This window comes from Pan paniscus, chromosome 19 (assembly GCF_029289425.2).
Source record: "Pan paniscus chromosome 19, NHGRI_mPanPan1-v2.0_pri, whole genome shotgun sequence".
Lineage (NCBI taxonomy): Eukaryota > Metazoa > Chordata > Mammalia > Primates > Hominidae > Pan > Pan paniscus.
The window spans coordinates 98,931,478-98,958,204 of record NC_073268.2 but is presented as its reverse complement, the minus strand read 5'-3'; the positions used below and the strand labels follow the sequence as shown (position 1 = coordinate 98,958,204).

Below are 26,727 nucleotides of genomic sequence, written 5' to 3'. Positions count from 1 at the left end.
CGCGTCGCACCCGCGTCCCTGCGCCGTGCCTGCCTCGCGCTCCCTGTTACGGCGTTCGTCCCCGGGCCTGGCGCCCGCGTCCGGCCCGGCTCCGCGGCGGCCTGGTCCGATGGCGCCTCAGCGGAGGGCCGCAAGCAAGGCGCCCGAGGGCAACGGAGCGCCCGAGCGCCGGAACCGGAGCAGGTAGCGGTGAGGAGGGGAAGGGCGCGCGCTGCGGCGGCGGACAGGGCCATGGAGTGGGCGGGACTGGGGCTGGTGGGGCGGGGCCTGGCCCGACCGGGGTGGGGGGGGTGGGGGGTGGGGGCGTGGTCTGCCGCGGGGGGCGGGGTCTACCGCAGCCCATGCTGGGAGCAGGGCAGGTGCGTGCGGGAGCCGCGGTAGCCGACGGCAGAGGCCCACCTATCCCAGAGGGGCAAGAGAAAGAGAAGGGGGCTTTGCTCCCAGCCTGATGAGCTGCTGCTGCTGCTCCGGGAACCTGCCGTTTGGCTGTCGCTGTCCCGTGGAATAACCCACCCAGCAGCCTGGAAAGTCCGCCTGAGCCAGGAGCGTGCCTCCGCCTTCACTTTTAAACCACGAAACCTGCTTTCCCCGTGGAATTCTAGAGGATCGGGTGCCATGGAGGAATGGCTTAGTTTTAGGATTTTAAAATGTTACAGGTGATCATTGGTTTGCAGGTATTAGTGAAGGAGCCTCTAACGTGCAGAATACAGCTTCTCGCTTGCTTGATATTAATATTTTGCTCTTTTGGGGAGTGCCCAATTCCCCTCTATTGACGATTTGCACATTGAAGTCGTCAGTTTAGAAATATCAGGAGGACACCTCAGGTTTGGATAGACTGCAATAACTTTTAAACCTCATAGTTTGTTCTTGAGATTTTTATCCCTTTTTCATCTCAGCTGCTTTTGGAGTCTACTAGATAGGATCTTAAATGCCTCATGCTAGTTCACAGATATATATATATATATATATATATATATATATATATATATATATATTTTTTTTTTTTAGACAGAGGCTCGCTCTGTTGCCCAGGCTGGAGTGCAGTGGCGCAATCTCGGCTCACTGCAACCTCCGCCTCCCGGGTTCAAGAGATTCTCCTGCCTCAGCCTCCCAAGTAGCTGGGATTACAGGCGCCCGCCACCATGCCCGGGTAATTTTTGTATTTTTAGTAGAGATGGGGTTTCACCATGTTGGCCAGGCTGGTCTCGAACTCTCGACCTCAAGCAATCCACCCGCCTCGGCCTCCCAAAGTGCTGGGATTACAGGCGTGAACCACTGCACCTGGCCACAGCTATCATTTTTTAAAAGCCAGTCAAATTTAGCTGTGGGGGGTTGTATACCAACATTGGTGACACTAAGGTTAATAAGTTCTGGGGATCCACTACCATCAGACTAGCTTGCAGCTATAATTTTACAAATGAATGACCTAGTGATGATTTATAAGTATTCTACCTTCTCCCAAAAACCAAATCTCTCCAAAAGAATATTTCAAGTATAAACATACATGTATCTATTTCCTTCAATAGTAATATGAGAAGTTATTTAATTAATACATTTTAAAAATTTCCAGTAAGCTTGTACATTTTCTGAAATACCGAGTAACAGTTTTTGTCAGCACTGAATGGTTAATATAGAAATATAGACTTTTGAGGCTGAGCCTGGTGGTGCTTGCCTGTAATTGCAGCACCTTGGGAGGCTGAGGCGGTTAGATTACTTGAGGTCAGGAGTTCGAGACCAGCCTGACCAACGTGGTGAAACCCCATCTCTATTATTAAAAATACAAAAAAATACCTGGGGGTGGTGGTGCACGCCTGTAATCCTAGCTACTTAGGAGGCTGGGGCAGGAGAATTGCTTGAGCCCAGGAGGCAGAGGTTGCAGTGAGCCAAGCTCGTGCCATTGCACTCCAGCCTGGGCAACAAGAGTGAAACGCTGTCTCAAAAATAAATAAATAAATAAAAATAAAAAAATAAAAGAAATATTGTCCTAATATGCCTTAAATGAGTCTCTATTCAAGTTTTGGAAATACATGTGTCCAAAGCCCCTCTCTTATCATTGTTGGGACAGGCCCAATACCTGCTCCTTGGAACAGACGAGAAGCTTATTTTACAGGAGGGGAGGGAGTGCGGCCCTGATGGAATAACCTGAGCTGTAGGGGGCTCACCTCCGCCCCACCCTGGAAACAACCTTCCTCCAGTGGTCCCCGTCCTTAGTGTTCACCCCTGTGTGGAGGCCCCCATCACTACCAGCCTGTCCTAGAGCAGCTGCACCACAGGGCACCCCATCCTGTCCCATTTTGCTAAGTAAACCCTTTTAAACATCCTTATTTTGTTGTGAAACATCTCACATTAAAGTGGTGTGTGTTTGTTTGTTTGTTTGTTTATTTATTTATTGAGATGGAGTTTTGCTCTCGTTGCCCAGGCTGGAGTGCAATGGCACAATCTTGGGTCACTGCAACCTCCACCTCCCGGGTTCAAATGATTCTCCTGCCTCAGCCTCTTGAATAGCAGGGACTACAGGCATGTGCCACCACACCCGGTTAATTTTTTTTTTTTTTGTATTTAGTAGAGACAGGGTTTCACCATGTTGGTCAGGCTGGTCTCGATACCCTGACCTCAGGTGATCTGCCTGCCTTGGCCTCCCCAAGTGCTGGGATTACAGGCATAAGCCACTGCGCCGGGTCTGAAGTGGCTTTTATAAGGAGCATGCCTGGCTTTTTTTTTTTCTTCTGCTTAAAACTCATGAGTCTCTATTGCAATATTTCTCAAACTCCCAGGCTCAGAAGGCAGTTAGTGTGTATTGGAGATCCCTGAAGGGAAAGGGAGGGAAGAGTCCGTGTTTCCTGAGTGGACAGCGCTGGCCCCAGGCAGGAAGCCCTCGTTTCAGGGGTGAGGTGTGAGTGAAGGCCGGGTCATGGTGCATGCACTTTGATGATCGGGGAGCGTTTTCTCTGGCCTCACTCCGTGTTTGGGTGACGTGGCCTGTTTTCTCTTCTCAGCACCAAGAAGGACCGAGCCCCGCGGGAGGTGCAGAGGCTGTGGCAGAGGCCGTGGCTAAGGACCGCGGGCCTGGGGGCCGGCCTTGTGCTCACCGCACTCCTGCTCTGGAGCAGCTTGGGGGCCGACGACGGGGTCGCAGAGGTCCTGGCCCGCCGTGGCGAGGTCGTGGCAGGGAGATTCATCGAGGTGCCCTGCTCTGAGGACTACGACAGTCACCGCAGGTTCGAAGGTAGTTCAGGAAAGCAACACTTTAAAATGAGACTCAGTGTGGTTAAAGGACATTGGCTGCGACGAAGGGGTGGGAATTGGGTTGGATGTGGTATGCTTGGGGGTAGCAGACAACCTCTCCCCTCCTGCAGGCTGGCTAGTCCACATCTGACTGGGAGTGCAGGTGTTTCGGGCCCTGCCCATCACTGCCCGGCCACGGTTGGCGTTTTAGTAAGCTGTGCGGTCTAGCGGAGGAGATGGTTTGCCTTGGAAAGATAGGGATGAGAAAGTCAAAACCAGAAAGATTTTTTGACTGGAGAATGTGGTAGAGTCAGAGAATGTTGGGGAAAATGTAACAAGAAACGACCAGCAGCCCTTCTGCCGTCCTGTGCCCCAGCTCCCCTCCCCCGCTCCCGTTCTGCCTGGGCCTGAGAGATGCGGGAGGTGGTGGTTCCAGGGCAGCCCAGAGCCTGGAGCAGCGCTGCGGTTGGCCGGGCCGGGGTTCAGCACCTTGGAGAGCGCACGGCCTCGGAGCAGGTCTGACCGGGCTGGCCACCGCACACCCCCTGTAGGCCTCCTGTCGCTTCTGTTTTCTTGAACATTCCATGCCACCTGGATATATTCTTAGTTTTAAAAGTCCAGCATGCGCCCCTGGGTTTTTGAGGCAGAATTCAGGTTTTAAAAATTCAATTCAATGCTTTGCACTTGAACCAAGAAAAGATTGCCAAGTTCTTCCACAAAGGGGCGCCGTTGTGACGCACGTGAACGTGGTCCCAGCCGCGCCGCAGGGAGGGACGGGACCGCCTCGGAGTCAAGAAAATGAACGTGTTTCTGTTGTGTGTTGTTGTGGGTGCTCTCTCTTTCTTAGCAGAAGTTCTCTCTCTAACATCCCAGCTTTCCAAAACTCTTTTTTGAATGCTAGCATGGAGCAGCAATTTTTCATGTTATCATTAATAATTTATCGACATTAAAAATAGTTTCAATGGCCTGGAGCAGTGGCTCATCCTCAATCCCAGCACTTTGGGAGGCCCAGGCAGGAGGATCGCTTGAGGCCAAGAGTTCAAGACCAGACTGGGAAACACAGTGAGACCCCATCTCTACAAAATAAAAAATGGGCCAGGTGTGGTGGTGCACGCCTGTAACCCCAGCTCAGGAGGCAGAGGTGGAAGAATCACTTGAACCCAGGAGGTTGGGAGGTCGGGAGGTCAGGGCTGCAGTGAACCTAGAGTGTGCCACCGCACTCCAGCCTGGGTGACAGAGCGAGATCCTGAGCCCCTGCCAAAAAAGAAAAAAGCTGGAATGAGGGAGGGAGGATGGAAGTCCATGTTTAATAGATTTGGGGTTTCACCTGTGGGAGGCGGAAAAGTTCTGGAGGTGGTGCTAGTGACGGCTGCACGATGCTATTGTGCCCGATGCCACCACACCGCACTTTTTAAAAAACTTGGCTAAAATGGTAAATTCTATGTTGTATATGTTTTACAATAAAACAAATGGTTTGATGTATTTTCTTTCTCTTTCTTTCTTCTTCTTTTTTTTTTTTTTTTTGGACAGAGTGTCACTCACTGTGTTGCCCAGGCTGGAGTGCAGTGGCATGATCTCGGCTCACTGCAACCTCCGCCAGGCCTCTTGGGTTCAAGTGATTCTCCTGCCTCAGCCTCCTGAGTAGCTGGGACTACAGGCACCTGCCACCATGTCTGGCTAATTTTTGTAATTTTAGTAGAGACGGTGTTTTGCCTGTATTGCCCAGGCTGATCTCAAACTCCTGACCTCAGGTGATCCACCTGCCTTGGCCTCCTAAGGCCCTGGGGTTACAGGCATGAGCCACTGCGCCTGGCCTCTAATTTTTATTATTATTGTTTTTTAACTCATGAATTACTTGGAAATTTAAAAGATTTGGAAATGCGTGGGATTTTTGGTCCCTTTTCACAATGTTGTGGGTATTTCTCCTGACCCACGCTCGTGTGCACAAATTCTCATCACCAGCTTCTGTCTCCTTCACCCACCGGCTATGGAAAGGGGCGTCAGAACCTCCACTGAGCATGGACCCAGCAGCGTCTGTGCTTTGGTTGCCACGTGTGTCATGGGGCGATGCTGTCTGCTGTCTGCTGCCCCTTCCCCTTCCTGCCGAGTCGCTCCTGTGCCGCGGGGGACCCTCTCTTCCCTCTAGTGATTCTCTTTGCTAGTACAGAGGCTGCGCCACGGGCCTATGTGGCTCTCATTGCATTTGCTGTTTGCTTTCCGCTTTCCTGTGTCCTCGTGTTTTGTGGGGTAAACCTTATAAAAAAGCATAAAATGACTTTTTGTTTTTGAAATACAACACCTATGTCCATTAGATCATTTAACCACATGTAACTACAGCCCCCCTTCCCTGATATTCAGCCAAGTGGAGCTCTGTTTATCTCCTGGCACAAGGCCCAGAGAAAGGAACCAAGGTCATCTCGGTGCCTTGTGATCCCTGGGTCCAAGCCCCTGATGCTGGCGCTCAGCACTGAGTGCGAGGCTTTTATTCCCATGGTCCCGGGAGGGATGCTCCATGTCCAGGCTCAGGGCTGGCTTTTTAGGCAGGATGTAGGGAGAGGGAGGAAAAGCATATTGTGGAGTCCCGGTTTGCCCCGTGTCCTGGTGCTTGTGGGCTGCCGTCTGATCAGTCAGGCATGGCCTGACGCCTTCCCAGCGCATGAAGCCAGCTGCACTTGGTACCAAACCACAGGGGCGGGTCCCTGGGCCCCTCTCCGACACTCTGCTGTACCTTGTGCATCTGTGCGATGCTGCCTCGACCACCCTGCCCCTGCCCCGACCACCCTGCCCCAAACACCCTAACCCTGTCTGACCACCCTGCCCCTGCCCTGTCCACCCTTCCTCTGCCCCAATGACCCTGACTCCTGTCCACTCTGATCCTGTCCCAACGACACTGCCGCTGCCCCAAACCACCTTGCCCCTGCCCCGATAACCATGCCCCTGCCCCGATAACCATGCCCCTGCCCCGATAACCATGCCCCTGCCCCGACCATGTTGCTCCTGTCCCAACGACCCTGCCCCTGCCCTGACCACCCTGACCCACATTTGAGCTGCTGCTTCCTCTTCCCTCTCAGCCTCCGCAGGTCACCAAGGTACGGGGAGAGACAGGGGGATGTGGGGAGCAGTTCGCTGTGCCCTGGGGAAGGACTGGGACTAGACCCACAAGCTCCACTCTGGTGGTCTCAGGAGGGTTTTCTGCTCCAGTGGTCCCAGGAGGGTCTTCCTCTCTGGTGGTCTCAGGAGGGTTTTCCTCTCTGGCGGTCTCAGGAGGGTTCTCTGCGCCAGTGGTCCCAGGAGGGTCTTCCTCTCTGGTGGTCTCAGGAGGGTTTTCTGCTCTGGTGGTCTCAGGAGGGTTCCCCCCTCTGGTGGTCTCAGGAGGGTTTTCCTCCCTGGTGGTCTCAGGAGGGTTTTTCTCTCTGGCGGTCTCAGGAGGGTTTTCTGCTCTGGTGGTCTCAGAAGGGTTTTCTGATGGTGCCTGTGGGTGTCTGGACCTGCAGTCAGTGATGGTTCAGGAATGCTGTTGACGCCGTGTCTGGGGTTTCTGTGACTTTCCCAGGGTTTGGGGCAGCAACAGGTGCCTCTGGATTAAATCTCCAGTTGGAGCCACTGGAAGCCAAGGTGGCCCAGTGAGACGTGAACTCCAGATGCACCACACAAAGCGCATGCACCCTGGAGAGCTGTGGTTGTGTGTGTCTGAAATTCACATTTGACCGGGCGTATTAGCTGGCTCTGGCCCTGATTCCCTGGAAGGGCATGCGCTGGTGGCCTTGGAAACTGCGTCTCACCCTGGCTGTCCCTTCACAGGCTGCACTCCCCGAAAGTGCGGCAGAGGTGTCACCGATGTTGTCATCACCAGGGAGGAAGCGGAGCGGATTCGCAGGTAACCGCCTGTCCCTGAGCACGGTGGGATTTAAACAAACACACGTGGAGTGGGGCCAGGGCGGGAAGCAGAGCATTGTTAGTAATAAAGTGGTTTTAAGGATTTTATTGCCAGGCGTGGTGGCTCACGCCTGTAATCCCAGCACTTGGGGAGGCTGAGGCGGGCAGATTGCCTGAGTTCATGAGTTCGAGACCAGCCTGGGCAACATGGTGAAACCCTGTCTCTACTAAAATACAATAAATTAGCTGGGTGTGGTGGCATGTGCCTGTAGTCCCAGCTACTCAGGAGGCTGAGGCAGGAGAATCGCTGGAACCCGGGAGGCAGAGGTTGCAGTGAGCCAAGACTGCACCACTGCACTCCATCCTGGGCGACAGAGCGAGATTCTATCTCCAAAAAAAAAAAAGATTTTATTATAATTTTATAAGAATTTCCAGGCTGGGTGCGGTGGCTCATGCCTGTAATCCTAGCACTTGGGGAGGCCAAGGCGGGTGGATTGCCTGAGCTCAGGAGATTGACACCAGCCTGGGCAACATGGTGAAACCCCTGTCTCTACTAAAATATGAAAAATTAGCCGAGTGTGATGGCACACACCTGTAATCCCAGCTACTCAGGAGGCTGAGACAGGAGAATTGCTTGAACCTGAGAGGCAGGGATTGCAGTGAGCCGAGATTGAGCCATTGCATTCCAGCCTGGGTGACAGAGTGAGACTCCATCTCAAAAAAAAAAAAAAAAAAAAAAAAAGAATTATGTGCTTTCAAGGGCCAAGCTCAGATTTTCTGATTTCAGGAGAGGAGACCATGGCCCTCAGCGAAGCAGTAGCTGGGAGAGTACCCAGAGGCCCAGGTTCCTCTGCAGGGGTTGTGGCCGCCTCTGGGGGCTGCTGCTGAGTGCCCCATGCTCCCCACGGAGCCTCCGGGACACTGCTCAATGACCGCTCAGTGTCTGCTCTGAAACTGCCTCCAGGGAGCCCGTCAGCCCACCTGGCTATGACTTGTGGCAGCACAGGATGCCACTCAGAGGCTACTGGTGCTGGACTTTTCTTACTGAGATCTTAAAAGAAAGTTTTGATTTTCCAACCACTTGTTGAGACGATAAGCATGTGGAATGGTGTGCAGCCCTGGGCCACGTGCCCTGCCCTGAGATTCTCCCCAGGGAGCCTGCCCCCGAGGATGCTGCCTAGCTCCACGCAGGGTTACTGCTGCCTAGCTCCAGTGGGGTTACTGCTGTCTGACTGAGGCACCGGCGTGTCCCCACTTGGTGTCCACAGGCAGCTCCCAGCACCTGTGGCAGCTCAGGGTGGTCCTCTGTGGTCCAGCACAGCTGGCGTGTGGGTGTCTTTCTCCCACCATGGTCAGGGCCCCTATCTCCTGAGCTGGTGAATCTCAAAGCTTCCCCCACCTGCCTGGGGTTCCAGGAGAGATGGGGAGCAGTGGGCCTTCCCCTAGATGCTCCCCAGGCTCCTGAGCTTGGCCCAGGTGGCTTTCAATGTTGAAGATGAGAGATTAAGCCCAGCCCTCCCTTTCTCTCTCTCTCTCTCTCTTTTTCTTTCTTTCTTGACAGAGTCTTGCTTTGTTGTCCAGGCTGGAGTGCAGTGGCGCGATCTTGGCTCACTGCAACCTCTGCCTTCTGGGTTCAAGCGATTCTCCTGGCTCAGCCTCCAGAGTAGCTGGGATTACAGGCACCTGCCATCACAGCTGGCTAATTTTTGTATTTTTAGTTGAGACGAGGTTTCACCATGTTGGCCAGGCTGGTCTGGAACTCCTGACCTCGTGATCCACCCGCCTTGGCCTCCCAAGGTGCTGAAGCCCAGTCGTTTCTAAGCTGAGTCAAATATTGACAAGACAACGATGGCAGTATTGTCGCTTATGCACTGAACTTTGAAAGTTGAGTCCTTTGGTCTAAACATTTGTTTACATCATAAACATTAAACAGGCAGGACCCACTAACATTGCATTAATTTTGCTGATTGATGTTTGCCTAGATTATACATTATAGACAATTCTAGCAACTAAATTCTGAATTATTTTCTCCCTACAGCATAGCTGAAAAGGGGCTCTCCCTGGGAGGATCTGACGGAGGGGTGAGTTGAATGTGGTCCCTGCCCCCCTTTTTTTACCCGTTAACTTTGCTCTCACTTGGATGGGAAGGGGAAGGCACAGACACGCAGGGTTCCCTGCGTGCCCCCAAATGTGGGTGGGGCCTGCCGTGGTGTTTCTCAGCACCAGCCGCAGCAGCTGCGCCTGACTGAAACCCATGCGGCGTCCCCTCGTTGGGAAGAGTGTGTCCTTAGATGTGCGTGGCCATCTATTCATGGCATGTCACAGCCTGCCTGGCTCCAGTTCACACTGGGGGATAGAGGGGGTCGGAAGCAGGGAGCCGGCAAGGGAGCGGGGTGGGAGCCCAGCGAGGAGACGGCTGCGCGTGCTGGACACAGGAGAGCCCGTGGAGCTGCCGGGAAACAGCAGGGCCTCCGTGGGACAGACACGCTGCGACGCATCCTGCAACTTCCGAGCTGGACGCCTCCATGGACGCCCTGTGGGGCTGTCGTCCCATGTGAGGCTGCAGGGGGTCAGCTAGTGGCCTCGGATAATGTGTTCACCTGGAGCCCGTGGACATGATCTGATTTGGAAAAGGGACCTTTGCAGATGTAATTAACTTAAGGATCTCAAGATGACATCATCCCAGATTTAGGGTCCTAAATCCAATGGCAAGTGCCTATAGGAGACAGAGGCAGGAGGAGATTTGAGAGGGAGGAGGAAAAGGTCCTGTGATGATGGAGGCAGAGATGGGAGCAGTGCGGCCATGGAAGAGGCGGGCAGGACCTCCCCTGGAGCCCTGGGAGGGAGCAGGGCCCCTCCCACACCTCGATTTTAGACTCCTGGGCTCTAGAACTGTGAGAGAATAAACTTGTGTTGTTTTAAAGCCCCGGTTTGTGTTACCGCAGCCGCAGGGATCATGGAGCCACCGCTGGCCGTGGCCTCGCCCTCCTGATGGGCAGTGGCTGGGAGTCAGTCTGGTGCAGCTGGTGTTAGCTCCAATTCCCATGTGGTTTCCTCAGGGTTGTTTTCTTGCTCGGTGTGTGGAATTGTCTGAAGATCTGTTTCTCTCTGTTTATTTGGTGATCGCTTTGAATTATAATCACTGAATAGACTTGAGTCTTTCTGCATATTTGAAACTTCTAGAAAATTAATTTATAGACTCTTCGAGAATTTCAAAGTATTTCTGTGATGGTCTGTGTGACTTTTTTCTGCAAACTCTTTTCTCTTGAGTTCTGAAAATTAAGTTCCTTTTTTTCTTCTTTTTTTGAGACAGAGTCTCGCTCTGTTGCCCAGGCTGGAGTGCAATGGGGCGATCTCCGCTCACTGCAACCTCCAACTCCTGGGTTCAAGCCATTCTTCTGCCTTAGCCTCCTGAGTAGCTGGGACTACAGGCATGTGCCATGATGCCCAGCTAATTTTTGCATTTTAAATAGAGACGAGGTTTCACCATGTTGGCCAGGCTGGTCTTGAACTCCAGAGCTCAGGTGACCCACCTGCCTTGACCCCCCCAAAGTGCTGGGATTACAGGCGTGAACCACCGTGCCCGGCCTAAGTCCCTCCCTTTATTTCAGTTTGGTTTGGTTCAGTTCGGGGGCTATTTGTTAAAGATCTGTGAGTGAGTGGGTTTCTGTTTCACAGCTCCTCCACGTTCACATGGGAAGTTGTCCTGCATGGAGCTGGCTGGGCCGCTGCCGCTGCTTTGGGTTCAGTTACCGTTCAGCGGGCCCAAGCTAGGTTAGTGCCACAGGGCCAGTGGCTGTGGCGATGAGGAAGGGGCAGCAGTGGGGCTCCTCTGGGGTCACAGGTGGGATGACTAACGTGGGCTGGAAGCCTCTTCCTCTGAGGACGTAGGGAAGGACTGAGAGGTGGGTGGTCGGGCAGGAAACACTTCAGCAGTGGCTTACAAAGTGATGACTCAGGCTTGGCGTGCCGCGCACTGTGGTGCCAGCCGCCCAGGAGGCCAAGGTGGGAGCACCGCTGTGAGGCGTTTACTCGAGAGAAGTCAACACTTGCCCACAGGGACACATGACTGACTGGCACGGAGCTGCACGGAGATGGCTCCAGACCAAAAATAGCCCACACGCGCCACCATCCTTTAGGTCACAGGGAACAAAAGTGTTTGGTCCAGGAAGATTTTTTTTTTTTTTTTGAGATGGAGTTTCGCTCTTGTAGCCCAGGCTGGGGTGCAATGGCGCGATCTCGGCTCACTGCAACCTCCGCCTCCCAGATTCAAGTGATTCTCCTGCCTCAGCCTCCCAAGTAGCTGGGATTACAGCTACTTGGGAGGCTATCTCTGTAGGTGTCCCAGCTACAGCTGGGATTACAGCCCGCCACCATGCCCAGCTAATTTTGTATTTTTAGTAGATATGGGGTTTCACCATATTAGCCAGGCTGGTTTTGAACTCCTGGCCTCAAGCAATCCACCTGTCTCAGCCTCCCAAAGTGCTGGGATTGCAGGTGTGAGCCACCACGTCTGGCCGGTCTGGGAGGATTTTAAGAAAGTCCTGGGTTGAGGCTGGGTGCAGTGGCTAATGCCTGTAATCCCAGTACTTTGGGAGGCTGAGGTGGGAGGATCACTTGAGCCCCGGAGTTCGAGACCAGCCTAGGTAATATAGTGAGACCACATCTCTACAAAAAATAGAAAAATTAGCCGGGTGTGGTGGCGAGCACCTTTACTTGGGAGGCAGAGGGTGGGAGGATTGTTTGGCCTGGAGCCCGGAATATTGAGGCTGCAATGAGCTGAGATTGTCCCACTGCACCCTAGCCTGGGCAACAGAGTAAGATCCTTTTTACAAAAAAAAAAAAACAAAAACCTGAGGTGTGTGCTGGCCAGACCTTGGAAACTCGCATTTACCATCCATGACTTTTAACAGCCATTGCCATTGCTGCGGCTGCACGCTTTACTCCAGAACGTCTTTTCCAGGCATCCATTCTGGACTTGCACTCAGGGGCCCTGTCTGTCGGGAAGCACTTTGTGAACCTGTACAGGTGAGTGCTGCAGCGTGACCTCAGTGCTGGCTCTGAAAGCCGAGTGAGCGGCTCCGTGCCTCTTAGCCATGGACATGTGGACATGTGGACATGTGAGGGGGGATCTGGCTCGGTGCAGCCTCAGGGCCTCAGTGGCTGTGATGTTGGCCGGGTCCTTCCTGGTTCTTTGGGACGCAAGAGCTGGGAGGTGTGGACTCTCCACAGCCTGTGGGCAGGGGGCTTGTTCATGAAGCTTTAGGGGAATCTGGTGTTTTTGTGGGCCCAGGGACAGAAGGGATGGGAGCAAGAGGCAGCAGAGGTGGGAGGCTCCCAGGAGCAGCTCCCAAGAATCCAACGGGGCCTTTGACGCTCCATGAGGGGCCAGGAGAGCAAAGAGACCCTCCCTGCGTGGATCCGTGTCAGCCTCATGCATTAGCCCTGGGTCCCGCTCCCGGCTGGCTCCTTGTTTTTATTATTATTATTATAATTTTGAGATGGAATCTTGCTCTGTCGCCTAGGCTGGAGTGCAGTGGCGCAATTTCGACTCATTTGACTCTGCCTCCTGGGTTCAAGCAATTTTCCCATCTCAGCCTCCTGAGTAGCTGGGATTACAGGCACACACCACCACGCCCAGCTAATTTTTGTATTTTTAGTAGAGATGGGGTTGTGCCATGTTGGCCAGGATGGTCTCGAATTCCTGACCTCAGGTGATCCACCTGCCTCGGCCTCCTGAGTAGCTGGGGTTACAGGCACGCACCACCATGCCCAGCTAAGTTTTGTATTTTTAGTAGAGATGGGGTTGTGCCATGTTGGCCAGGATGGTCTCGAATTCCTGACCTCAGGTGATCCACCTGCCTCGGCCTCCCAGAGTGCTGGGATTACACGCATGAGCCACCGCGCCCGGCCCGGCTCCTTCTTTATAGCAGTTATCATTGTGGAAATGGAGTTGCTCTGAGTGTGTGAGTTGATTTTCAGGGACTTGAGGAATGGCTGAACTGAAAGGAGATGAACAACAGATTAATGAAGTGTTGTGACCGTTGTGAATACTCCTTTTCTCACAGATACTTCGGGGATAAAATACAGAACATCTTCTTAGAGGAGGACTTCCGGTTATACCGGTAAGGAGGAGTGAGGCGGGTGGGGGTTCGCAGGCGGGGTGGCCTGGGGCTGAGGGGTGTGGCAGAGCTGGCCGGTCCGGGGAGGCCCCACGGAGAGGCCCAGGGGCCAGGGCCAGGCCCGCAGAAGTGAGTTCTCATGGAGCAAAGGCCGGGGCAGGCCCAGCGTGGCCAGGATGCTCCCGGGTCGGTGAAACAGATCTGGAATCCTGTGGCTGCATCCTGGTCAGAACCTCTTGTTTTCTGCTGTGTAAAATCAGCCCAGTTTTTAAAATTCTGCCAGATGAGGCTGGGTGCGGTGTCTCATGCCTGTAATCCCAGCACTTTGGGAGGCGAGGCGGGTGGATCACCTGAGGTCAGGAGTTCGAGACCAGCCTAGCCAACATGGTGAAACCCCATCTTTACTAAAAGTACAAAAATTAGTTGGGTGTGGTGGCGGGTGCCTGTAATCCCAGCTACCCCGGAGGCTGAGGCAGGAGAATTGCTTAAACCCCGGAGGTGGAGGTTGCAGTGAGCTGAGATTGCACCACTGCACTCCAGCCTGGGTGACAGAACAAGTCTCATCTCAAAAAAAAAAAAAAAAGAAAAAAAGAAAAAATTCTGCTGGAGGAGCCCAGGTTGAGATGAGGGCAAATGAGCTAAGAGTCACGCAACCATCCCAGGACACACGAGTGCCCCCCTCGAGCCCCCCACATGGGCCCATGCCCACCCAGACATCCATTTCAGAGCTGCTCTGGCCTGGCACGTGGGGTCTTCTGAGTGAGAGTCCCTTTGTCCCCAGTACAGACACCCCATCCACACTTAGCAGGCTCGACACCCACTCCCCTCTCCCCACGTCCACGCACCCCGCACACTCACGTTGGGGGACAGCAGCCTCTTCGTTGCTGAATAGGAGGCTGGGCTCCAGGCCCTGCAAGTGAAGCCTGGAGGCTCTGGCATCTGGGGCCTGACTCCACACCAGCCTCCCCAGCGTTGGTCCTGCAGGCGCCCTTCTGCCTCCCCAGTCCTGCTGCTGTGGTCTTGCGCCTGCCTCTGGCTGCTCTGCGCGTGGGCTGTGGGCCGCGTCGTTCCCAGGCGGAGCCGGTATCTGTTCCCGGTGTGCTTGGGAGCCCCCGCCCCGCGGGTCCGGAGCCGTACGAAGGCTGGTTCCTTTCCTGCCGCCCACGGGTTGGGACCCACGAGCGTCCCCTCCCGCCTGGGGCTGCGCTGACAGCTATTGTGTCCTCTACAGGGAGGTGCGGCAGAAGGTCCAGCTCACCATTGCTGAGGCTTTCGGCATCAGCGCGTCCTCGCTGCATCTGACCAAGCCCACCTTCTTCTCCCGCATAAACAGCACGGAAGCGCGGACGGCGCACGACGAGTACTGGCATGCGCACGTGGACAAGGTGAGCGCGCCCGTGGGCAGGGTGAGCGTGCCCGTGGACAAGGTGAGCGTGCCCGTGGGCAGGGTGAGTGCGCACGTGGGCAGGGTGAGTGCGCACGTGGGCAGGGTGAGCGCGCATGTGGGCAGGGTGAGCGCGCATGTGGTCAAGGTGAGGCCTGTTCTCCCGTGGCCTGGGGCTACCTACCACAGGGCTGTCTTTTGCAGCATCCGCCTGCTGTGTGCATGGTGTTAGGATTGATTGGTTGAGACAGAGTCTCGCTCTGTCGCCCAGGCTGGAGTGCAGTGGCGCGATTCGGCTCACTGCAACCTCTGCCTCCCGGGTTCAGGCGATTCTCCTGCCTCAGCCTCCTGAGTAGCTGGGACTACAGGCACGCCCCACCAGGCCCCGCTAATTTTTGTATTTTTAGTAGAGACGAGGTTTCACCATGTTGGCCAGGATAGTCTCAAAATCCTGAGCTCAGGCAATCCTCCTTCCTCGGCCCCCCAAAGTGCTGGGATTACAGGTGTGAGCCACCATGCCCGGTGGGTGTAAGCATTTAGATGTCTTCCTCTCTGAGGTTTCAGGGCACACCCTCAATCTCACTGATGGAGTTGGAGAAATAAAATTTCTCATTTGATGGTGACAAGAAGAAGTGGAGAACCCGGCCCACACGGCCTGTGGTTACCCCATTGTTATTTATTAACAGACTGATGCTTAACCTCTTACGGCAGATGGTCTCTGCTCAGCCACTCATGCTCTCTGTGGCCCAGGTCTCTGTGTTGTCTCTGGGAGCCTTCTTTTACCACTTTCTATCTTTCTTTTATTTCTTTTGAGTTACAGCTTCACTCTGTCACCCAGGCTGGAGTGCAGGTGTGCAGTCATGGCTTACTGCAACTTTGACCTCCCAGGCTCAAGCCATCCTGCTGCCTCAGCCTGGGACTGAGACTATAGCTGGGACCACAGGTGCGTGGCCCGATGCCTGGCTCATTTTTCTATTTTTGTAGACACAGGGTCTCACTATGCTGCCCAGGCTGGCCTGACCTCCTGGGCCGAAGCAATCCTCCCGCCTCGGCCTCCCAAGGTGCTGGGATTACAGGCGAGAGCCATTACCCATCTCATTTCTTTTCTTTCTTTTTTTTTTTTTAAGATGGAGTTTCACTCTTGATGCCCAGGCTGGAGTGCAATGGTGCGATTTCGGCTCACTGCAACCTCCACCTCTTGGGTTCAAGTGATTCCCCTGTCTCAGCCTCCCAAGTAACTGGGATTACAGGCACATGCCACCACGCTCGGCTAATTTTTGTATTTTTAGTAGAGATGGGGTTTCATTGTATTGGTCAGGCTGCTCTTAAACTCCTGACCTCAGGTGATCTGCCCACCTTGGCCTCCCAAAGTGCTGGGATTACAAGCGTGAGCTACCATGCCCAGCCTTTTCTTTCTTTCTTTCTTTCTTTTTTTTTTTTGAGACAGTCTTCTTCTGTTGCCCAGGTTGGAGTGCAGTTGTGTGATCTTGGCTTACTACAACCTCTGCCTCCTGGGTTCAAGCGGTTCTCCTGCCTCAGCCTCCCAAGTAGCTGGGACTACAGGCATGCACCACCACGCCCAGCTAATTTTTGTATTTTTATTAGAGACAGGGTTTCACCATGTTGGCCAGGCGGGCCTCAAACTCCTGACCTCAAGCAATCCACCTGCCTCGGCCTCCCAAAGTGCTGGGATTACAGGTGTAAGCCACCGCACCTGGCCCTTAATAAAAGATTTTAGAAGATAAAAGTAAAGCACAGCTAATACAAAGAATGGTATTATAATAATTCTTTAAGGTTGATTTTTATGGTGTAGAAGCCATGAGTTCCCTTCATACAGTCAACCTGGATGGAAGTGGTTGAGTGGCACTGTGAGCCCTGGAGCTGAAGCTCAAATAGAAGATTAAAGCCAGAAAGCACATGGCTGGGGAGATTAGGACTCTTGCTGCCCCACCGTGCCTGCTGTGACAGAGGAAGGAATGGCAGTTAGATGACCAGCTTTCTGTGCCGTGTGACATTTGTTACTAAATTATTCTTCAAGGGCAGTCTTTTTTTTTTTTTTTTTTTTTTTGAGATGGAGTCTTGCTCTGCCACCCAGGCTGGAGTGCTGTGGCGCGATCTCAGCTCACTGCAACCTCTGCCTCCCAGGTTCAAGCCATTCTCCTGCCTCAGCCTCCTGAGTAGCTGGGATTACAGGTGCGTGCCACCGCGGCCGGCTAATTTTTGTATTTTTAGTAGAGATGGGGTTTCACCATGTTAGCCAGGCTAGTCTCGAACTCCTGACCTCAGGTGATCCACCTGCCTCTGCCTCCCAAAGTGCACTCTGTGCAGTTTCAGTTGTAATCAGAAGGAGAGAGAGATTGCAGTTATAATCTGCAATCAGCATCTGCCATCTTGGCGCTCTGCTACTTGGCATTAAAATGGTAAACCCAGGGCCGGGTGCGGTGACTCACACCTGTAATCCCAGCACTTTGGGAGGCCGAAGCGGGTGGATCATGAGGTCACGAGATCGAGACCATCCTGGCTAACACAGTGAAACCCTGTCTCTACTAAAAATACAAAAAATTAGCCGGGCGTGGTGGCAGGCGCCTGTAGTCCCAGCTACTCGGGAGGCTGAGGCAGGAGAATGGCATGAACCCGGGAGGTGGAGGTTGCAGTGAGCCGAGATCACGCCACTGCACTCCAGCCTGGGTGACAGAGCGAGATTCCATCTAAAAAAAAAAAAAAAAAGGTAAACCCAAGGGAACAGGAACAGCGAAGGAACCCAAGGCCTGGGACTGCCTTCAGTCCTCCTCTCTCCCTCTCGGGCTGCAGTGTCGGGAGCAGCCGGCGCCACCGCTTTGCCGTAACCACTTTAACCACTTCCTTTTTCACGACTGCACGGCACTCACCGGCCTTCCGCCGGCACAGACAGCGGATTCGCCCTGGTCCGGTCGCTCCCGGCTCCTTCCATGGCCCCCGACCGAATTTTGTCTGCTCATCAGGAAACCAAAGTGGCGTCTGAAGATCAGTGTTTTTCTAATTAGCAGAGACTTTACTTCAGTGAAACAGAACTGTTTAGAAACCTGGGTGATTTTCGTGTTGTTCTGTGGGGAGCTATTTTGCTATGACTTCTGGCCAGTGTACTTTATTTTAAATTTAGTTTTGAATAAATCATGCATCAAAATTTGAATATTTGAATAAGTAATGCATCCTACAAGATTTAAAAGTCATATATATATATATATATATGTATATAAATAAAGGCAAACCAGTAACCCCCTCACCTACAGGTAACCACAGTCCTGAGATCTCAGAGTTCCTTCTTGAATTTCTCTGTGTGTATAAAAACGAATGCATAAGAATACCGCATTCTGTCAGTTGTAAAGAATCACATTTAAAACAGTTTTGGCAATTGTTCCTTCTTGCCATTGCATAACATAAGGCAGCTGTGGCTGTCAGATCATGGACCCTGGTGTGGTTTCCTTTTTACAGAAGGCAGTGCAGTCCGCACGCGGCTTTGCTCACTTGACGTCTGTCTTACTCTGGTCTCCCCAGAATCAGAGCCTGTCACTGACTTGTGTTTGGGAAGCTTTTAAGGGTGGACTCCGGGGGGCATCCGTGAGGCCTGGAGGGGGCAAAGCCCACGGGAGCTGAGCCCAAGGGGCCTCCTGGCAGCTGGGAGGGGCAGGGGGGAGGGAGCTTGACCCACCGCCCAGGGCACCACCTGAGACTGGGCTTCCTTACAGCGGATTATGTGAGGTGGATATTGGCGGGACGGACTGGGGGCTGGGCCCCAGCGTGATCCTGCTCTCCTTCCCAGGAGGACTCAGAGGAGGCCACCTTGCCCAGGTTGGGGGCCCGGTGTCTGCCTTCAAGCCTGGGCTCTCTCCACTGCACAGAGGCTCTGTTGTGTGTGATTTACCTAGCTCAGCGCCCGCACAGTGGGTGTCCAGTTCCGCGCTGGTGCGGCTCCATCCCCCTTCCCTCCCCAGAGTGTCTCTTTCCCTCCATGCTCTGGGTGTGCTTATGACAGCTGAGCTGGGTGAGACGCGCCCTCCCCTTTGCAGCCGGTGTCCTGGCAGCTGCACCTTTCACCCCCAGGGCGTGGCCCCAGCTGGGTTCTGGAATGGAAGCTGAGTGCTGCGACCCCTGAGTGAAGTAAGCCAGTCACGGAGGGACAGATCCTGCCTGATCCCACGTCCGTGGGGACCCTAGAGTCGCCAGGTTCACAGAGACAGAAAGCGGAATGGAGAGGGCAGGACTGGGGGGCGTGGGGAGTCAGTGCTTCCTGGGGACGGAGCTTCGGCCCGGGAGGATGAGATGTTCTGGAGAGGACGGTGCGGTGGCTGCACAGCGTTGGGAATGTGCTTAACATCACTGAACTGTGCTTAAAAACAGTGAAGACACAGTTAAGCTGGTAAATCTTAGGTTCTGCATTTTATTACAAGTTTTAAAAAGTTTGGGATTGCTCCATTTCTGAAGAAAGGAGAAAAGCGCGTCCACCGCTGCCTCTGGTTCCCATGTGTGGGCAGCGAGGCTGGCACTGGGGGACCAGCCCAGCGTGCACACCCTGCTGGCTGGCCTGCTGCCCGCAGCCTTTGCTGGAACACGGCTGCTCCAACATTTGAGCTTACGGGAAATCCTGGGCAACAATGCATGAGGCTGGAGACTCTGCAGAGGGTTTTTAAAGTTGCAAAGGAACAAATGGCCTCATTAATGGGGCCGACACATGTTGTTAATTTACCTTCTGGAAAATAAGAAGCACAGATGTTGGTGACTCACGCGCGTAATCCCAGCACCCGGGAGGCTGAGGCGGGAGGATCACTTGGGGCCAGGAGTTTGAGACCAGCCTGGGCATCATAGCGAGACCCGCCCCCCCCGCCCCCACCACCCCGCCCCAACCTCTACAAAAAATACAAAAATCAGCCAGGCACAGTGGCTCATGCCTCTAATCCCAGCACCCGGGAGGCCAAAGTGGGTGGACTGATGCCATCTCTACAAAAAAAAAAAAGAAAAGAAAAAATTAGCTGGTTGTAGTGGCGTGCGCCTGTGGTCCTGGCTACCCGGGATGCTGAGGCAGGAGGATTGTTTAAAGCCAGGAGTTCAAGGTTATGGTAAGCAATGACAGTGCTGTGACTGCACTACAGCCTGAGTGATGCTGTCTGTAAAAAAAGCAATACCCTATTAAAAAAAAAAAAAAGAGGCTGGGTTCAGTGGCTCATGCCCGTAATCCCAGCACTTTGGGAGGCCAAGGTGGGTGGATCACCTGAGATCAAGAGTTTGAGACCAACCTGACCAACAAGGTGAAACCCTGTCTCTACTAAAAATACAAAATTAGCTGGGTGTGGTGGTGGGTGCCTGTAGCCCCAGCTACTCGGGAGGCTGAGGCAGGAGAATTGCTTGAACCTGGGAGGTGGAGATTGCAGTGAGCCAAGATCGCATCACTGCACTCCAGCCTGGGCGATGGAGCAAGACTCTGTCTCAAAAAATAAATAAACAAAAAATAAGAGAGAGAAGCAGCACCTGCCCTGGTCGCATGCTGAGAGCCCATTCTGCCCCCTCCTCCCGGCTCTGCCCTCAGGTGACCTACGGCTCCTTCGACTACACCTCGCTGCTGTACCTCTCCAACTACCTGGAGGACTTCGGCGGAGGGCGGTTCGTGTTCATGGAGGAGGGTGCCAACAAGACGGTGGAGCCGAGAGCTGGTAGGAGGCGTGAGCGGGGCCTGGGCGTGGGGCTCCCGGCTCAGGCAAGCACCGTGGGTGTGGGGGGTGTGTCCCTGGGAGCGAGGCTGAGTTCACGGAGCACCTGCTGTGTGCCGGGCCGGTGCTGAGTGATTCCCAGGTCTAGCGCCAGTCCCAACACCCAGGAGGCCGGTGTCTATGGGGCCACATGTCTGAGGTCACTGTCAGTCAGCGGCAGAGCCCCCCTCCACGCCCTGGTGTGTGTCACCTTGACAGGCACCATCCATTTCCCTCCCTGGTGTGTGTCACCTTGGCGGTCAGGGTCTCCCTCCCTCCCTCTCTGGAGTGCGTTCACCTCTGTACCCTTCTCAGAGACTCGCAACCTAAGATTAGACGAGGCCCCAGCCCAGTGTCGGTGACCGAGTGCCCTCCTCGCTGGTGGCTGGAACCTCACCGGGTGGCTCTGCGGTGCCGGCTTCAGAACCCATCACGCTGGACCTTGCAGTCCCAGAGCCCCAGAGCCCCAGCCATGCCCAGCCTGCTGCAGACACAGCAGTGCCAGTGAGCATTTGCTGAGCGGACAGTCGTCCTCTGCTCCTTGAACTTGTGGGTAACACAAGCCCAGATCCTGGGGTGGGAGGGTGTGGGGAGTGGGGAACCCCTGTTAGGGGCCTCCTCAGGTGGAGCCCACGGCCCTGACCCCAGATGCAGCCGAAACTCGCATAGGCCTGGGAGCCCTCTGGACTGTGCCAGCGCCATCCACCCACCGCTGCCTCACCCGTCCCCAGGGCACTGCCCTCACCCCCCACTGCCTCACCCGTCTCCAGGGCACTGCCCTCACCCCCCGCTGCCTCACCCGTCCCCAGGGCACTGCCCTCACCCCCCACTACCTCACCCGTCCCCAGGGCACTGCCCTCACCCCCTGCTGCCTCACCCGTCCCCAGGGCACTGCCCTCACCTATGGGGTGGCCTCTCAGCACGGGTGTTCCTCCTGCCTGGCCGCTCAGTCAGACCAGGGACTGTGTGACAGTCAGGACTTCTTTCTTTTATCTCTTTTAAGATCTCCAGCTTGTTTATTTTGAGATTCCTGTTATTTGTACTTGCCTTTCTCAGGTTAGTTTACGACTTCAGTTTGCAAGCTCAGTTTGAGGGACTCTCTTTCCACGACCACCTGTGGCAGGTGGCCTGAGCTGCCCGGCCACTTCCTGCCATCCTGCCTCCCTCAGCTGCTCCCTGACCACAGGCTGGACAGTTCCTGCTGTAGCCAGTGGCTGGCCAAGCCCACTCCCTGCAGCCGGCTTCAGGCCGTGTGTGCCGCAGCCCTGGGCACAGTCTCCCCTGGTGTGGACTGGGGGCGTTTGGCCTGACTGCGTCCTGGCCTCGCTCTGCCTTCATGTCAGTCGTTCTGAGTCATCTCTGCATTAGGGGAAGGGTTTGGACGTCCAGCCTCTGCAAGCAGGAGCCCAGCCTGTCTGCCCTCACCCCAGAAGTCCCAGTCACAGCAGTTTTGTGGGAAAATGAAAAACTCACAGAGCACAAGACAGGCGTTTTCTTGAGAAGTCAAGCAGCTGAAGCCTCCTGGGACTCGAAATTACACAACTTTTTAGCATATTTTGATCTTAGTCATTTTAAGCATGATAAATACTTGAGTCAAACATTTTGTATCACGATCTTCTTTCAGATAATTAAAACAACCTGTCTCCTGCATGTGTCTGTCTAATTGTGTGTATCTATGTGTTTACCTGTGATTTGATGTCATACATATGTCTAATTGTATCTATGTGTTTACCTGTGATTTGATGTCATACATCTGTCTAATTGTGTGTATCTGTTTCCCTGTGATTTGATGTCGTACATCTGTCTGATTGTGTGTATCTATGTGTTTACCTGTGATTTTATGTTGTACATCTGTCTAATTGTGTGTATCTATGTGTTTACCTGCGATTTGATGTCGTACATCTGTCTAATTGTATCTATGTGTTTCCCTGTGATTTGATGTCATACATCTGATTGTGTATCTGTGTGTTTACCTGTGATTTGATGTTGTACATCTAATTGTATCTATGTGTTTACCTGCAATTTGATGTTGTACATCTGTCTGATTGTGTGTATCTATGTGTTTACCTGTGATTTGATGTCATACATCTGTCTAATTGTGGATCTGTGTTTACCTGTGATGTTGTACATCTGTGTGTTATCTATGTGTTTACCTGTGATTTGATGTCGTACATCTAATTGTGTGTATCTATGTGTTTACCTGTGATTTGATGTCATACATCTAATTGTGTGTATCTGTGTGTTTACGTGATTGATGTCATATATCTAATTGTATCTATGTGTTTACCTGTGATTTGATGTTGTACATCTGTCTAATTGTGTGTATCTATGTGTTTACCTGTGATTTGGAGACTTTTTTTTTTCTTTTGAGACGGAGTCTTGCTCTGTCGCCCAGGCTGGAGTGCAGTGGTGCGATCTCGGCTCACTGCAAGCTCCGCCTCCCGGATTCACGCCATTCTCCTGCCTCAGCCTCCCGAGTAGCTGGGACTACAGGTGCCCACCACCACGCCCGGCTAATTGTTTGTATTTTTAGTAGAGACGGGGTTTCACCATGTTAGCCAGAATGGTCTCAATCTCCTGACCTCGTGATCCACCCGCCTCGGCCTCCCAAAGTGCTGGGATGACAAGCGTGAGCCACCGCGCCCGGCCGTGTCGCAGTTCTTACCATGAGTGGCAAATGCTAGTTTTCTTTGTAGGGCAACTTTATCGAGGAAGGCAGAGTCCTGTGTTCGGGGGTTCCCAAGACCACCCTTAGGTCCAGTGACTCACTGTTGGGACTCACAGAACTCAGCAAAGCCATTATACCCTTGGCTGTAGTTTATTACAGTGAAAAGAAATGGATTAAAATCCACCAAGGGGGCCGGGTGGGGCGGCTCACACCTGTAATCCCAGCACTTGCAAGGCCGAGGCAGGCGGATCATTTGAGCTCGGGAGTTCAAGACCAGCCTGGCCAAGATGGCAAAACCCCGTCTCTACAAAAAATACAAAAAGCAGCCGGGTGTGGTGGCGTGCACCTATAGTCCCAGCTACTCAGGAGGCTGAGATGGGAGGATTGCTTGAGCCTGGGAGGAGGAGGTTGCAGTGAGCCAAGATCCTACCATTGCATACTGCATTCCAGCCTGAGAAACAGAACCAAACCCTGTCTAAACAAAAACAAAAACAAAAAACAATCCAGCAAGGGGAGAGGCCATGGGGCAGGTTGAGGAGTGACCAGGTGTGAGCTTCCCACTGTCTTCTCCCGGAGTTGGGTCAACAGCTCTTAGTTCTCCAGTAGTGATGTGTGATGATATTCGGGGGTGTCACTGACCAGGGATGCTCGGCCGAGCCTTGGTGTCCAGGGTTTTTACTGGGGGGCTGGTGGTGCAGGCACGGCTGGCCTCTGTCCCCAGCCCCTCTGGATATTGAGCTGCTGCTCTGTGGCCCACGTCCCACCATAAGTGACACTGTCAGTGTGGACCATCTCGTGTGGCCCTAGGTCCCCAGTAAACAGAGGTTCTCCTATCAGGCAGGATGTTCTGAGGGCTCAGAGGTCCCCCCTGGGAGCCGGGGCAAAGGCCAGGCCTCTCTCTGGAGGGTGTAGGGTGTGCACCGCCCAGGCCCCTGGAGTCAACCCTTTACCACACAATCCCTATCCTGTGTCCCCAGGATGTTTTTGTTTCCGGGTGATGTCTTGTGGGTTCCAAGAAGTTAATGGACCGAGAGCCAGTGAAGCTGCTGGTGCGAAGGCTGGAGTCAGGTGTCCTCCGGGGACTCACCACCCGCCCGAGAGGGGAGAGACACATGCGATTCTGGAAGCTGAGAGCATTGCTTATTGTTGATTCCTTGGTTGCCGTCATTGCTTATTGTTGATTCCTTGGTTGCCGTGCTGAGTCCTGCTTTAAGGAAGCAGGTGATAATCTAATAGTCATTTACTAAAGAAAGTGCATCTTAGGCCGGGCGTGGTGGCTCACGCATGTAGTCCCAGCACTTTGGGAGGCCAAGACGGGCGGGTCATGAGGTCAGGAGATCGAGACCATCCTGGCTAACACGGTGAAACCACATCTCTACTAAAAGTACAAAAAAATTAGCTGGGCATGGTGGCGGGCGCCTGTAGTCCCAGCTACTAGGGAGGCTGAGGCAGGAGAACGGCGTGAACCCAGGAGGCAGAGCTTGCAGTGAGCCAAGATCATGCCGCTGCAGTCCAGCCTGGGCAACAGAGCGAGACTGTCTAAAAAAAAAAAAAAAAAAAAATGAGTCCTTTTCTGGCCCCGTATTGATCTCATCTCCGTCTAAGCCTTCAGTAGTGTGGATGGTGGGTGGTTTCCTGTCCTCCCACAGCTCACGAGGCTCAGCTGTCCTCCATCCTTCCCCCTGTCCTTTGGTGCCTCTGTTTGCAAGATGTGCAGAAACACCAGAGGGCCAGAGGAGACCCTTTTACTGAATGCTGGCAGCCTCCTGAGAACCATGTCTGCCAGCAGTGGAGAGCAGAGAGTGTGGACGAGCATGGGCGACTGAGGTCCCAAATGGCGCGAGCCGCTGGGCCCTCCTGCTTGTGCCGATGTCTCAGGCTCGATTGAAGCTGGAAGAAACCAAGGACAATGTGTCCTTTAAAAGTGTAAGGTCAGAAGGTGCCCTGACTCCAGCCGACCTGGAAAAGGACGTGTCCTGCCTATCTGGAGGTGGCCCACACGGTCCGGGAAAGATCGGCTGCCTTGCCTGCATCCCAGGGCGCTTCCCGGCCTCCATTAAGAGGTGACCATTGCATCCACGTGATTTCTTTTGCTCCGATATTTCCAGGCACAGTACGACTGACTCCCTCTTGAAGCTAGAATGCCCTGCACACCCGGGATGGACTTCTCTCCCCTTTCAAAGATCGAGTGACGTTTGCAAATGTGAAAGGAAGGAATTGCGTTTCCAGTGGAAACCTCTGAAGGGGAATGAAACTGTCACAGGACGTCAGGAGCCACGTGGGGGAGCGTGGTGTCCTCTGGGTCTCAACGCCCCTTGCTTCCCGCTTGGTGACGGTCGATGGCTGTGTCCGGCGGTGAACGCTTTACCACAGAACTCTACGGTGGGGTAGGCAGCGCCACTTCAGTGTGAAGACAAATGAACTGGCGTCTCTTGAGATAGGCCCCTGCCTCCAGGACCTCTCAGGCCCCGGGCCCTGGTTGCTGCGGTGGAAGCTGCCTGTTCAGACGTCATCTCCATCACCCCTTGAAGGGAGCCGGAGAGGTGTTTGCGAGTTGGATGTTTTATCTTGACTTGTCTTTCCTGATTCTTTGTTAGAACACCCCCAGGGCTTGGTTTTTGTTCTCAACCTGTGATTAGAAATAAGATCCTAAAGCGTCAGACCTGGAAGGCCCATGAGAGCTGAGGAGATCAAATGCCTGGAGCTCGGGAGATCAGATGACCTGGGGTGCCTGGAGCCAGTGGTGGCCTCGTCTGCAGCTCCTTCCTCTGTCCCGCCCACCACAGAGTCCCTGCTGGCCCCGGGGGGCCCCTCCTCCACCACAGGGCCCCTGAGCATTGCTGGGTTTGTTTCTCCAGCTCCTCCTGCTTCCTGCAGAAGCAGTTCCCAGAGGGGCAATTTCTCCAGCCTGCCTGGTTGGTTGTGTTGATTGGTTATAGTTGCTCTTTCAGGTGACCGCAGACCCTCTGAAGGCTGTGGCCGTGGGTGTGGCTCTATGGCCACCTCTCTCTCTTCTCCTCTCCCAGGTCGCGTCTCCTTCTTCACCTCGGGGTCCGAGAACCTACACCGCGTGGAGAAGGTCCACTGGGGCACCCGTTACGCCATCACCATCGCCTTCAGCTGCAACCCCGACCATGGCATCGAGGACCCAGCGTTCCCGTAGCCGGCAGCCGGGCCAAGGTAACTTCAGGAGGGCCCGTGTGGAGGCAGCCGCACCAGTCGTGCGCCCGCCCCCACGTCCACCCGCTCCCGTTGCACAGAGTGCCTTAGGAATTCTCTGATTTTGATTTGCTGACATGTTAATCTTTTCATCCGTGAGTAAATGAAGGGAACCAGCTTTTCACTTCTCCAGCATCATGTGTGCTTGGGCTGTAGGCCTGGGAGCCTGAGGTGGAGGCCAGCTCCTCCCTCAGGAAAGGGGCCCAGCAGGACGGGGCACAAGTCCCCATCTGTGAACGGACGGGACTCATCCACCCAGGCCTCGTCGAGGTTCAGCAACCCCCCGGCCCATCAAAGACTGGCTAAAGCATCAGCCATAAATGGGGACAAACGTGGGGCCAGCAGCTTCCGTTCGGGGTCTCGGCATCAGCAAACCGCAGCAGCTTTGGAGAAGGGTCCGTGAGTGGCGGCTCTGGAGGCAGCAACGGGGTCCTTTGGGGTGGGTGGGAGTTCTGCTGGATTCAGGTGGAGGTGAACATCTGCCGTTCCCACAGCCCTGCGTGCACCCCCAAT

At 54.0% G+C, this 26,727-nt stretch overlaps 1 protein-coding gene and 1 long non-coding RNA gene across 4 annotated transcripts; one reads left to right on the top strand and one right to left on the bottom strand.

Moving 5' to 3' along the window:
* Positions 1-12: 12 nt before the first annotated feature.
* On the top strand, positions 13-26,332 carry OGFOD3 (2-oxoglutarate and iron dependent oxygenase domain containing 3). 3 transcript variants are annotated; one of them, XM_003808960.5, is made up of 9 exons: positions 13-183; positions 2,997-3,226; positions 7,027-7,102; positions 9,140-9,182; positions 12,065-12,129; positions 13,170-13,226; positions 14,455-14,608; positions 20,168-20,291; positions 26,022-26,332. In XM_003808960.5, exons 1-9 carry the CDS (start codon positions 110-112, stop codon positions 26,156-26,158), a joined length of 960 nt encoding a protein of 319 aa, XP_003809008.2. In that variant the 5' UTR covers positions 13-109; the 3' UTR covers positions 26,159-26,332. The 3 variants fall into 3 exon arrangements, with proteins under 3 accessions (XP_003809008.2, XP_063455579.1, XP_063455578.1); XM_063599509.1 differs by lacking the exon at positions 26,022-26,332 and adding an exon at positions 23,973-24,211 and having other exon boundaries at positions 51-183; XM_063599508.1 differs by lacking the exon at positions 26,022-26,332 and adding an exon at positions 21,384-21,975 and having other exon boundaries at positions 51-183.
* On the bottom strand, positions 19,009-21,635 carry LOC134729538 (uncharacterized). Its single transcript, XR_010110743.1, has 2 exons — positions 21,229-21,635; positions 19,009-20,898 (listed from the first exon to the last, which is right to left on the bottom strand). It is a non-coding gene; the product is annotated as an uncharacterized LOC134729538 (long non-coding RNA).
* Positions 26,333-26,727: the final 395 nt, after the last annotated feature.

Bases quoted from the DNA above. Each gene is read 5' to 3' on its own strand.
- OGFOD3 (XM_063599509.1), top strand. From the start codon at position 110: ATGGCGCCTCAGCGGAGGGCCGCAAGCAAGGCGCCCGAGGGCAACGGA. The intron at 184-2,996 runs GTAGCGGTGAGG...TTCTCTTCTCAG, and splicing joins GAGCGCCGGAACCGGAGCAG to CACCAAGAAGGACCGAGCCC. The intron at 13,227-14,454 runs GTAAGGAGGAGT...TGTCCTCTACAG, and splicing joins GAGGACTTCCGGTTATACCG to GGAGGTGCGGCAGAAGGTCC.